This window comes from Schistosoma mansoni (genome assembly GCF_000237925.1).
Source record: "Schistosoma mansoni, WGS project CABG00000000 data, supercontig 0224, strain Puerto Rico, whole genome shotgun sequence".
NCBI classification, from domain to species: Eukaryota; Metazoa; Platyhelminthes; class Trematoda; order Strigeidida; family Schistosomatidae; genus Schistosoma; species Schistosoma mansoni.
Genome location: NW_017386090.1, coordinates 148072 through 162217, shown reverse-complemented (window position 1 = coordinate 162217; position 14146 = coordinate 148072). Strand labels below are relative to the sequence as shown.

At 35.6% G+C, this 14146-nt stretch overlaps 1 protein-coding gene and 1 non-coding gene across 2 annotated transcripts in view; one reads left to right on the top strand and one right to left on the bottom strand.

Annotated features, from left to right (window-relative positions):
- The window catches only part of Smp_166890 (ATPase, putative), a gene marked incomplete at its 3' end in the record, with an annotated part of 23348 nt that extends 19667 nt beyond the window's left edge, over positions 1-3681 (bottom strand). Inside the window, exon 1 of the mRNA XM_018791865.1 lies at positions 3167-3681. Within this exon, the coding sequence (XP_018647286.1) occupies positions 3167-3214 (48 nt within the window). The 5' untranslated portion in view covers positions 3215-3681. The remainder of the gene's footprint in view (positions 1-3166) is intronic.
- Positions 1989-2055, top strand: Smp_tRNA_01115_Pseudo_???.1.1. Its single transcript has one exon. It is a non-coding gene (tRNA).
- Positions 3682-14146: the final 10465 nt, after the last annotated feature.

Genomic DNA, 14146 nt, shown 5'->3' with positions numbered 1-14146 from the left:
CGGGATCGTGGATGCGCCCTGTTGAGGAGTCTCACAATAGGACGAAACGGCAGTCCAGTGCTTCCAGGTTTTCCATGTTGGTCTAGCTTCAATTGACTCATGATTTCAACTATGAAAATACTGAAATCTCTATAAAACCCCTTCTGAAAACAATATGTATCAAACCATTAAACGTTTATTTACGGTATTTAACTGTTTATAGAATATTATCGCCTGTGAAAATAGGCTGATATATTGTTTTCTTCTGTTTAGAAATAATGGGGATTCATAATGAAGAGTTCGAAAAGTCATGTCTAAGTGTACACATACTTAAGATGTAATCTCTTCAACTATATCTTAAGATTCTCAACATTTCACTATCACGAAAGCTGAAGATTGTAAAACTGAGGGTGAAAAACTCGGATTAGCATTATAATAGCAAATGAAGTACCATGATGAAATACTATATCTCTGAGTAGTATCTTACAAGTTTCAAGGGTTTTGAATGATCAACACTTCATTTACCATTAGGTATAGAAAATATACAATAGATCTCCAACGTATGATCAATTAATTTCTATCATGAAACCTTAATTGTGAATTAAATTACTTGAAGAGTTGACTATACTAGGAATAGCTAGATTATAAAACAATGCTTATAATTTCACTTAGTATTATTTGTTTGAATATTCCCATTGATGTTTAAGACTGCAGCTGGTCAGTCTCTTATTGCATATGTTCATACTGTGCGTATTGCCTCAGTATTTCCTTAATTCACAAGCATTATAAGCAAAGATGGATAGTGGATAGCAATGGAATCCAGTTTGATGCGCGTTTCGTCCTATTTTGGACTCGTCAGCTGGATGAACCTGCATCTCAGAGTTGATATTCCCTCTGGGACTCGAACCCAATCAAACGATCATCGCGTTATCTACCCCATTGCACAAGCAAAGGGCTATCAGGACTCACTAGCTGAATGGATAATGCAATGCTGTTTGAAGCAATAGGTACTGGGTTCGAGTCCCAGAGTGAACATCAACTCTGGGATGTAGGTACATCCAGGTGACGAGTCCCGAATAGGGCAAAACGCGCGTCCTTGATTCCACTGCTAACCACAATCTATGTTTGCTTATAATGCTTGTAATTTAAGGCTATTTCGACGCACAGTATGCATATATGCCAATTAGCGACTGACCAGTTGCAGTCCTAAACATCAATGGGAAGATTCAAACAAACAATACTAAGTGAATTTATCCTTAATTCAGATTTTACAACTAACAACATTCTACCCATTATAAATATTCATTAATAATGATGAACTAACTTTTATATTTAATTCATAGTAATTATTTAAATTTAAAATGTTCAATCCATCGAATTCAGGTCACATTACAATTGATTGATCACTGGGTGATGATCACTGTCATGTATGTCAGGTCCTTCTTAGTGCAGAATGAATCCTATCGACCAAGTTGCAGTGTAGCCATTAGTCTAGGTGACTCAATATTGCGTACATTATATTGAGATAAGATGGTGGTTGGAAGTAGTCAACAGGAAACCCTGGACATGCAATTTTTTTAATCTAATTCATTTCAAATGTTAACAGTGGAATACTTTATTTTCAGAAAGGGCTTTTGTGGAGATTTCAGTCCAGTGCTTCCAGGTTTTCCATGGTGATCTAGCTTCAATTGACTCATGATTTCAACTATAAAAATACTTTATTCAATATAATGTCACATTTAGATTGAAAATGTTCATGTAGTTTAAATAAAATTCCAACAACCCATCAGAATCTTAGAACACTATACTATTCAGTATTATATGGAATGAAGGATAGTTGTAAGTCAATATCCAATAAATTAGATGAAAAACTTCATACTGTTGAATTCACATCAAGTAAACATTGTTAGGAGAACAGCAAACAAGTTAAAACTTAGAATCTCATCCAAGTTTTATTGATTAACTTAGTACGACTTGTCTGTTTGAAAGATTAGGATAAAATATACATCATTCCAATCTGACAACAATTACTTTATTAGTCAATGGTTTATTGCCAATTAAAAAAAAACATTTTTTTAAAATCATTTTTATCAATCATCAATGATCAACATTAAAATTTATCAGAAGGGGGTTTTGTGGGGATTTTAGTAATTTTATATAGTTGAAATCATGAGTCAATTGAAGCTAGAACATCATGAAAAACCTGGAAGCATTGGACGGTCGGATGCCAACCGGCTCAGTGGTCTATCGGTTAAATGCTCTGGCTCGATACTGGTAGGTCCTGGGTTCGAATCTCGCGATGCGGGATCGTGGATGCGAACTGCTGAGGAGTCTCACAATATGACGAAACGGCCGTCGAGTGCTTCTAGGTTTTCCATGGTGGTCTAGCTCCAATTGACTCATGATTTCAACTATGAAAATACTAAAATCTTCACAAAACCCCTTCTGATTTCAAAATTTTCCAATAGTTGATTAAATGAAAATTTATTCCAAAATATATTTGACACTAATTCAGATTGTAGCTAGTAAGAGACTCCAGAACTAGTGTTTCGTCCTTCTTAGGACTCGTCATTTGAATGTATTGTTGGATTGTAATCACAACCACAATTCAAAATATTCTAATAACTTGTACCCACAATAAAACATCTATGGACCCGTTAATATAGTTCATATATCAACAGTGGTTTATTGAGTTACACTTCTAAATAGCAACAGTGTAAAAACAAGAACATGTAAACAATCGTATTTAAACTAATTTTCGTCATGGATTGATATTAAACGGTGAGATATTGAAGTATTCAACTGCCGTCAATCACTTTCTATATTAAGTCATTTCATTATCAAAGCTATATTCAGACTGAGGTAATCTCCACAAATCGACCGAACATCAAGCAATATTCTAGATGCTAGGTGACAGAAGATAGTTAATACGAAAATCCGTGTGACACTGGTTTCATCCTGGCGTATACTGATCAGAAAGGTATACCTACATTCTTAAGAGGACTGATACTCCCTGTGAGATTCAAATCCGCTCCACCCTACTTCCTAGTCTACGATGCTACCAATCAGCTATTTTGATTGTAGTTGACCTGTATGGTTTAGATAGTCATAGACACTGGCTACTACTTAGTGACCAGTCACAGTAAATACACTTCACATTTGATACTCATAAAATTGCATGACTCACCTCATATTGATCATACTTTTTTTTACTATGCCGATGAAACCAACCCATGTTTTTTTACTGTCTTTATATTATTCCTCTTGTTATCCTCAGTTAAACACAGTGAAAGAAGTTGAAAGAAATGAGTAAGATTAGTTCTCGTTTTTGAAAAACTCAACACAAACAAAAATGTACATCCAGGTAGAATCACTCAAAAGATTCAGTAAATTGTCAAACTACTGATGCACTAAGTGAAACCTAACACGATATCAGTTAATGTTCTTATCTTTTCAAGATTCTTTCATTAAACAATTTTTGAATCAAAGTAATAAATCCATTAAATCCATATTCTTCGACACTTCATATATGTTGTGTATACATAATGAATCTTCTTGTACTTCATGAATATCAAGAAGATATATTGTCAACTTGATCAAGTTGTGTCCAGTTCATAAATAGTAATACCATTTTTTTTGTATCTGAATGATCTAACCAATTCCTTAATAATTATAGACTCAGCATTCTTTTATAATAGAGACAAATTGGTAGTTCAATTTTCAATCCATATCAACTATGTATAGAATGGTTGGCATGGTATAAATCATTTACACTGAAGAAACTATTCTCATTGAAATGCACAATATCATATAGATATTGTATGTGTGTGTGTGCATATATATGAGTTGGTGTTTTAGAGAGTGAGTGAGTGAATGAGTGAGTGGGTGGGTGGGTAGGTTGATAGTTTGTTTTAAAATGGGTATTCTCATTTAAGGAATTAAAATGTAAACAATTCGTTAAAGATTCAATGTCTTTTGTTTATTGTTAATCTTTATATACCTATAAAGCAAAAGTGCACACTACATTGATAATTTTGTATCATTCTTTATTTGTGTTGTCATGCAATTCATTATCATTATCTATCTGTACATGTATGAGTGTTATACCATAGCCAACTGACTAACTGATTGACTACAAACAATTTATTATTGGTTCAAAAAATTTCTCACTGAAATCGATTTTAACTCTTTATTTTTTTTTCTATTGTGAAACCGAGAACATTCTAATAAGAGCTAGTTAAACTATAAAAAAAGGTTGTTATCTAACGTTGAAAAATATGTATTGACTAAATCCAGAGTAATAATTTATAATGCTCATTTGATAATTGGTGAAATATGATTGTAAGGATGGCTCGTTGGTAAACTCTAGGAAGCCTCAAGAAGCTCAGAAAGAGTCGAAGACATTCCATTCAATCACTGCTAGGGGGAATAAAGCTTAGGATAAGAGGAACATGAATATGAATAGTTTAGTTACTTAGCAATTATACAATAGGAAATATACATATTGCATTGGTCCATAAATAGTCCTCAGAGTTACCATTCATAATTCACCAGGGGATATAACACCTCCCCTTTTTGAGAAATCCGGATTTTAGATTTCCCGAATTTATCCTCCCCCACGAAACAGGGGATATAACAATGATAGAGTAATTCAAAAGTATATGTTTATCAGTGGTAACGTCTACGATTCCGACACTAGACGGCATCGGCCTATGTACCATAGTAACCAATGAAGATTATAGAGATTTCTTATTAAAGCTTGCCAACTAGCATAGAAATTAGATCGAATAGAATTACCTACAGATTGCTTTGAATAACAAATACTTCCAAGATTTATTAGTGGTTGCATTCATTTGTATATCAGAAATGTATCAATCAGATGTGATCTTAGTATTGTACACTGGTTCTATGGTTTTATATTACTTTTTTTCCACGAAACAATCAGCCTGTACGTAGATTTATTGAAGAAACTAAATTATTCACCAGGATATCGGTATTCACATAAAAATAGACAAAACTATTGACTGTAAGCAAAAATGGATAGTGGCTAACAGTGGAATCCAGTTTGACGCGCGTCAATTCCTATTTGGGACTCGTCAGCTAGATGTGCCTGCATCTCAGAGTTGATGTTCACTCTAGGACTCGAACCCAGTACTTTTCGCTTCAAACGCCATCACGTTATCCACTCAGCCACTGAGTCCTATTGACTTTCTCGAAAATTTTTAGGACTCATTTACTTCTTTGACTACTCAGGAAATTAATATTTAAAATTTCCAGTCCACACAATTCATCTATACAGATTTTACCAATTGTCAATTCCTAGCTATCCACTGTCGCCTCTATTTTTTTATATCCATTCCCGTTTCAGACATTGATGATATTATAAGGTTACTGATAGCTTATATTTTTGTTATGTTTATCTCTAAAGAGAGCTTTTTAGTAACCTATTTATCTTACTAGTTTATGAGTTAAAGTCAGTCAGTTCAAGAAAAGATTTATCTGCAAGTTAATTAATTCCTTTATTGTCCCTATTTGTTATTTTTAGAAATGCTAAACCTATATTTAACTATTAATAGTATTCTAGCGTGTTATCTAGGAATGAACCTAAGAAAGGTTAAATTGTCAGAACTATCCTGCTTGGAATTAGTGTTCATATTTTTAATATATAAATATCAAGTACTTAAATCACAGTATTTTTATATTTCTCTAAATATTACAATTCGCTTGACTTATAAACTGTTGTTATATGTCTCACCTTCTCGGAGTCATACTAAATTCTGATTGAGATCATGAACCGACTGATGTCGAGCCACCATTGAAAACCTAGAAGCATTGGACAGATGTTTCATCCTAGTTTGGAACTCCTCAGTAGTGCGCACCCATGACTCCGTACTGGGATTCGAGCCCAGGACCTTCGGTCTCACACGCAAACGTCTGACTTCTAGACTAAACTGGTTACTGACTTATACTCTGTTTTTCTCCACTTACATTTGTGTTGCTATGTAATTAAGTAACCGATATATACAATTTCCTGATTGTTTGACTTATGAGGACAATAGATAAACAGTAAAGAGTTACTCTATTTGGTACTTCAATTCTCTGTTTGGACACTGGGTTCAAAGGAATTTATATGCAGACAAAAGTTATGATTCTTCTGTCATTATTCACGGCCACTGAGCCATTAGTTGACAGAAGGCCAATAAAGCGACAGCGGGCCAAATAATCCAAAAGCTACTATGATTAGACGGTTCGATCACACGGACGGGATGTAACGAAATAATTCACCGTTTTTGCAAACAATAACAATTTGAGCATTTGTCAAACTAAATTTGGAACAATGTATCAGTTTACACTGATAGATCACTGAGTAGTAACCCATGGCATATTTGTCTAGTCGCTTTGTGTTAATCGAGTCCTCTTAAACAAGTTGCAATATGGACACTAGTTTAAGTGAATCAACATCACATGGACTATATTGACCTACGTTCCACGCAAGTTGACATTCTTTAATATGGAACACTTTCAATCTTGGGGGAATTGCTGCACCCTTGTCTGTTCGTTAAATTCTCATTTATGAGACTTATTTTGTTGTTGACCATGCCTAAATAAAGCCAGGATCAGATAAGTTTTCATAAATAACGGAAGTACTCAATTTATCATTGTTAACTATACATATGCATAGTTCACAACATTCCTGCTGAATAACCTCAAGCTGAATTTCAATAATTCTAAATGGATAAACACTATCCTCGTTTTGCTTCAATCATAAAAGAGAAATTCTCTAACCAATCATCATTCATTAATCGAAAATTTAAAGTAATTGAATAGCTTCATCATATGCTTGAAATAACCAGGTAGAAGTGTCCAACTCAAGGTCTGATTGAATGACTGGAAAGAAATTAACCATTGGTTAATTTTATATAGTTGAAATCATGAGTCATTTGAAGCTAGATCATCATGGGAAACCTGGAAGCACTGGACGGCCGTTTCGTCCTATTGTGAGACTCCTTAGCAGTGCGCATCCACGATCCCGCCTCACGAGATTCGAACCCAGGACCTAACAGTCTCCCGCCAGAGCACTTAACCGATAGACCACTGAGTCGGTATCCAACGGTGAACGAAATGGCTGTTCAGTGCTTTCAGGTTTTCCATGGTGTTCTAGCTTCAATTGACTCATGATCTCAACTATATAAAATTACTAAAATCTCCACAAAACCCCCTTCTTATTGGTTAATTGTTACAAATTTGTATTTTTTTTTTACTGATTAGAAAACAAAACATAAAAATTGTCTTTACTGACTTTTTACTATTTGCCACTAATAACTTCATTAAGTTAACAGTAAGCAAGAATTTGCAAAAATATCACCTTCCTCGAGTATTTCTATTGGACCACTGAGAAATTATATAGAAATCGAAAATCTTAAAACATATTTGGTAATAAGTTTACACCCAAGAACACAGTCAGAGAATTCGAGTGAGCAAAGCCTTACCATTTTGTCATTCGTAATTCCCAGTTTCATTGGAATCAGAAATTGTATGTGAAGTTTGCATACAGTAGTCTAAAAGCTTCCAAGGGAAATCCCAACCATCCCAAAGAAAGGGGCAAACGTAAAAAATTTTATAATGCTATTAATTCCAGGGTTTAATTTAAATTTAGTTGTCTAGCGTTTATATTTTCTACGAAGATGAATGAATATTGAAGTGTAGTTCATAGGAACGTGAACCACTACCATGAAAGCAACTCTTTGGCTTATCACAATAGTTTATAGATGTGGAATTTAACGTAACCAGAGTTCGAATCTATCAGGCATCTCCTGATTTCATACACTGCTCCATTTTATGTGATCCATTCCCGACCGTTGCTGCTACCTTGACGTGGTGGTCGAGCTTGCCTATAGTGATGAACCAATCAAGCTATACTGTCTGGAACAATCGTTCCTCAAAATCCTACCATGCCAGACAGGTCGGTTGAAGAGCGCTCATACTAAAAGCAGCAAACACAAGGTCCGAGGGCGAAGTCGTACTGCTGACTGTACAGAGGTGTGATGGCAATAAGGTGTTTCCTTCAGACAACCAGCATAACAGCAATGCTGCCTTCCCACAAGGAAGGGTGGGGTTAGAAAAGGTCGACCCTAAAAATGCACACCTCACCTTATCCCACGGATTTCCGTCTCCGGCGGTAAGGTCCTTTGAAGAACGGAGCTAACACGTCAAAAATCCCCCACAAAAAGGCCGTGCGTGACCGGCCTCAAGCAGCTGTCCCTTGGGCACTGCGGTCACGCTCCCAGGTCGTTCAGACCAACACTAATCCAACTCCTTTTTCAGGTCCCTCAAGAAATACCCTTCCACGGTGTGGGCAGCCGGGAAGTGATATTAGCCCTCATACCCGTAACAGCACACGAGACCATGTTGGTCACTTTCAAATCCTTCCTACACCTAATAACTCTCTTATCTCCACAACTAACCCTTCCCACGTCCTTTTATCACCTCGCACCGCTAGGGCAAACGATTCAAGTACACGGAACGTTATTCCTAGTCTCCTGAAATCACGCTCTCAGTCAGTCAGCTACAACGTAGGACCAGGCACATATATGCATCGGTCCAAGTTGCCATACCTCGTTAGCACAACAAGATGAGCACCGGATTCATAGAAGTAATTAATTTAGTGGTGGTAGTATATAAGGAAAGGTTGTATATAAGGATATAGTACAGGAAGGAAGAGAGATATGAAGCAATTTTAATCTCAAGGTTTAAGGGAAGATAAAGAGTGTATACACCTACGCCATTGTGATCGATTCTGAGCCATGTCACCTAGAGTCTCCAACCATTTATTACGATAGTCACGCGGACCCCAACCAGGTAGTCTGCATCTGCCAACATGGCTCAGGCTAGAAGTTAGTGACTTCAAACACTGATGCCATGTTTTGGTTTGGCCGCCCCTAACTCTCTTCCAACCGTCCCCAATACTAGTCATCATAGAGCGTCGTGGTAATCGGTGTTCAGGCATACGTAACACATGGCCCAACCATCTCAGTCGATGAAGAGTCACTACCTCATCAACTGATTTGCCATCATTCCCTAATACCCTTTGTTTAACCTCACTATTACTTACTCGGTGATCCCAGCAGATGCGAGCAATATTTTTAAGACATCTGTGGTCAAATACTAGTAACTTACGAGTATCTTCTACTCTTACTGTGCAGCAGTTCATTCAATCCTGCTTTATGGCAGTGAAACATGGCCGATAAGAGTAGAGGATATTCATAGGCTACTAGTATTCGATCATAGGTGTCTTCGAAGCATTGCTCGTATATCCTGGGACTACCGGGTAAGTAATGCAGTTGTTAGGAAACGGGTACTAGGTAAGGATGGCAAATCGATTGATGAGGTAGTGACTTCATCAGTTGAGATGGCTGGGACATGTGTTACATATGCCCAACCACCGACTGCCCCGACGTGCAATGTTTTATGGTGTAGGAGTAGGTTGGAAGAGAGCTAGGGACGGCCAGACCAAAACGTGGCATAAATCCATGAAGTCGCTGATAAGTGGACTGAGCCATGTTGGTAGGTGTAGACTACCTGGTTGGGATCTGCGAGATGATAGTAATCGATGGATAGAGACCTTGAATGACATGGCTCAAAATCGTTTGCAATGGCGAAGGTACATCCACTCTTTGTGTTCTGCCAAATTCTAATCTTCTGAATTCTTCATGTCCCTATCCTTTTTCTCTTTCCAAATTTATTTCACTGGATTATACTCCTTGAATAACATCTTCAAACCCTAATCTTTCATATTAATGCTTATATTCTTACTACTTCTACCACTATGGGATTTGAATCGACAACTGCATCTCTGTGCTAATGTGGTATGGCTACTCGAACTGATGTACTTACGTACGAAGTTCTACGTTGTGACTGACTGACAAAGTAAGTGGACGAATATTTTAAAATATCAAAAGTTCAGTGAGGATATACACAGTTCTGCATTCACCATTATAGATAAAGTGTCAACAAATCGTTCGTAGTATCCAGACTTATATTTAGTGAGAAACAAAGTTCACTGTTCGACCCTATCTTTTCAAATACTGACTAATGACTAAATAGTAACATTTCTGACGGATATCTAGTCCTTGATGCTGATTGCTGATTGCAATGTAGCCACACTTAAAGGGACTTAATATACCATATTCTATGTTTTAATGTTAGGTAGGTGAATTAAAGTGGTAGGAGTATTTTCACTGACCGTAAAGTTTTCTAAAAATAACTATTCTATTAAAATAATGATTAGTGATAGATACATAATTAACCCTAATTAAATACCATAAATTTTGAAAACGATGATTCACAGTACATACTACTGACTGACGTAAGTAGTACAAAATTACTTTTTCAATTTTATATTTCCGTAATCAAATATGAATAAGGCAAATACTGGACATTCATTAAGCTTGTTTCCTGTAAACGAACTTGTTTTAATTCGATGACCGAAATGAAATTTTCATTGGAAATTACATCATTATATGAAGTACTGACTCATTAAATGAACGGAAAAATGTTTGGTATTGCCTTTCACTAAACATTGATTTCCATCAATGTTGGAATGTCATTTTTTAAAAAAAACATCCGATTAACCACATCTTCTAGTGAAGATTACACTCAAATATATTGATCACTCACCGTCCAAGTGAAATGAAAATTTCAAAAACTGCTGGAAACAACACACTCATTTAACATGTGACGAGTAACCGCAAATTATGAACTTGTCAGATGAAAATTACCCTTGTTTGATTTCAGTCATCATTACATTTATCAGGATATTTTTGCAGATGAATTGATAAAGAATATGAAGGGATGAACATACAGATAACTAGTGAGAATTTCATCATTATATACACTATGTATAACGGGTTAGTTACTAAAAGTTTACTGTATGTTAGGTAATGAGAAGCAATCAGTGAAATGACTTGATGTTAGGCTACAAGCTGGATGTGGTCAATCACTAACGTGTTTCTGCAACTAAGGAACCGATAGGCATCATGAAGTTCAAAATTATATCACATCAAATCACCTGATAGGACAATGAGCATTTTCACGCAGACCTGAAATTTTTGTACTTAACAGTCACGGAATAGAACCTGATTAATACTCATAAATACCAGTGCCTTTGTGTACAAAAACTATTCAGGTACCATAGTTTCTGTTCTTAATTTGACCCTTCTCTTTAAGCTTAAATGAAGAAGAATTCCGAGGAACTATTAAGGAGTTATGGAATCATTCGACTACCAGACATGTAATTATGAACATGAAGTATATAAAATAATCCTTAGTTTGACAAGTCTCACTGTAATTTCTATTCAAAGGCTTACATAAGCAAATGAAAAGAGACGGACAGTTGTAGATATATTTTACTACAAACGTACCTCAGAATCTGACTTCAAATTATTTCGAAGAATTGAAAACCCTAAGTTCAATCACTGGTGGAATCGTGGATGCCTACTGTTGACAAGTTTCTTGTTAGGGTTAAACGACTATTCAATGCTTTCTGATTTCAAGTGATGATTTCAGTAACTTCAGTCATCAGTTCAAACTATTCAAAACTAATTTTATTGATTTATCTCTACATTGATTATTAGTCAGATTTTGAATTAAAAGTTGAGTGTATAGAATTCACCAATAATTAATCGATAACTCAATGTGTTAGAAACCCAATGTTATCAAAGTAGAAATGTCCAAACTAGCAAAACAAACTGTTTACTGAATAGTCGTACATTTAACACTATGAAATAGATTCGATCCCATGTCACTCAGCTTCACAGTAAGAGACGTTACCACTGAGCTATCCGGGCCTCAACATAGTGCACGCAGTGTTTAGCCACCTAGACTAGTGGCCACATTGCAACTTGATCGATAGCATTCGATCAGCACTAAGAATGACTTGACACGCATGATATTGATCACCACCCAATGATCAATCAATTGTGACTATGAAATAGATTGTTATTTTCTTCCATTTCTCCTTATCGTTCATTAAACCATCTAAGTCATTATAAAATTTCTGCTCTAAAATGAATACATAAAACAATAAGATTTTTAATGATATTCGTTAAGTCCATTTCTTGATGGATTGAAGATTCATTATATGTATCTATCTGGATCGTAATAAATTATGAATCTATTTGGTGACTAAATTTTATGCAAACAAATACAGGTAAACTATCAGATTATATCGTATCACGGTTTACAAACTTGGGATATTTTTGGTGTAAAATTGATTAATTCATTTTCAACTGTAGCTGTAAATAATTCCCCAAAATCAATAGCTCTTTAAGTGTTCGACATTGGATGCTGACCACATTAGTTTTAGTGGACTCGTTTAGCTGAAGTCGCTCGGTCATGCATCCGTACCAAATCACGTTACAGAACAGCGTGGGAAACATCTCCTACGATCATTAGCCAGATTAGATCAATCGCTTCTCGATATATTGATAACCCATCAAATATATCTTCTAACCTCCTCGCTTCTGACTTCTGATTTTAACTGGGTGAGTACGATTCGATTATAGAAGATGTTACTGATAAAGAGTTGTCAAACTACAATACTGGTGGTATCATCACAACCTAGTAAAATAAAGAAAACATAATTGACAAGTCTTAATCGAGCATACATATACAATTGATTGATCGCTGAATAATGGCAAATGCCATGTTTGTTAAGTTCTTCAGTACTGATTGAATACTATCGTTCAAGTTGTAATTCAGTCACCGGTTTATGTGACTCGACAATTAGATGTTAGGTGATTGGAGATGGTTGACTGGAAGTCCTGAACTGATGCTTCATGCTGTTTGGCATTCTTCAAAAAGACGTTCCAGGAGTAATAATGCTTCCAGGTGGATTCAAACTTGGACAACTTGATAGATAGAATCTGATGTGTGTCCGATCATATTAAGCTAATTGATGCAGACAGAAATCTATGTGTATTTTGTTCCATATTTTCTAACCGTGGTAACTACTATAATATACATACTGGTTAGGCCGATAATGTTTTCTTAGGTGACTTGGGGCCAAATACACAAGGGAACATCAGTTCTGCAGAAATTTCAGGATTACCTTGTTGACAAGTGTCAACTAATACGAAACTCCTGACTAGAGTTTCCTCCCAACTACCTCTAGCTAACTAACTTGATTTCTTTGAACTATTCTCAGTCTCCAAAATTTGAGTGGAGAATGCAATTAATAATGGTAATTATAATCATAAGCAATCTACTGTTTCTGCTTGATTTATCGTCAGGTGTATCAAAGCCTCACTGAAATGATGTCCCGCTAGCTGAAATATTTTCAATAAGTTACTTTTGTGTTTCCGAAGAATAGACTATATGTACATTTTTAAATCAGTTAAGAGATGTCACTGCTGAAACATTAGCAATGAAACTTCAGAAAAATACCGAAAATCCTTTCTTTATCACTACATTACTCCATGGATTTGATACCCTTATGTACCGTTTACATACAAACCATAGAAAAAGCAAAGGTATCTTCCAGTTTTAGATGTACATTTTAATTGTAATGTTATTGGAAATAGTATTTAGAGAGATGGAAACATCAGAAAAGCATATGAAATATTTTTTTAAAAGCATATTCATTAGATATGGAACAAATTTAGAATAGTATGTTTTCTTATTGACAAATCAAACTGAATCGGAATTGAATCTATTGAAATCAGACGACAAACTATTGAAAGCCTTATCCTTCTCATGCTATATACATCTCCAACACAGCACATGGTTTATAGGGAAGATGTAGAAGAATCTACAAAGTGATCCACCTTTAGTTCAATCTGTGGGTTCTTCATTAACTAAATGGGAAAATGAAAACGATCTCAACTTTGTTAGTAAAGGTGTAAATAATCCTGTCATTGATATTTAGGATTAAATTTTGACATGTCTTTGTCGATATATGTGCGGCACGTAAGGGTTCCCTCTACATAGAGATTTGTCACATTGTTTTTTTCAAAATAGAAGGATTATGGTTAGTCGTAAAACCTAAGACGCGCGTTTCATCATATCTTGGACTGAAAATTTGGATATGCCTCCATCGAATGTTGACGTTCCAATGAGGACTCGAATCCAGTCATTTTTGCTCCAAACGCCAACACATTACTCACTGATT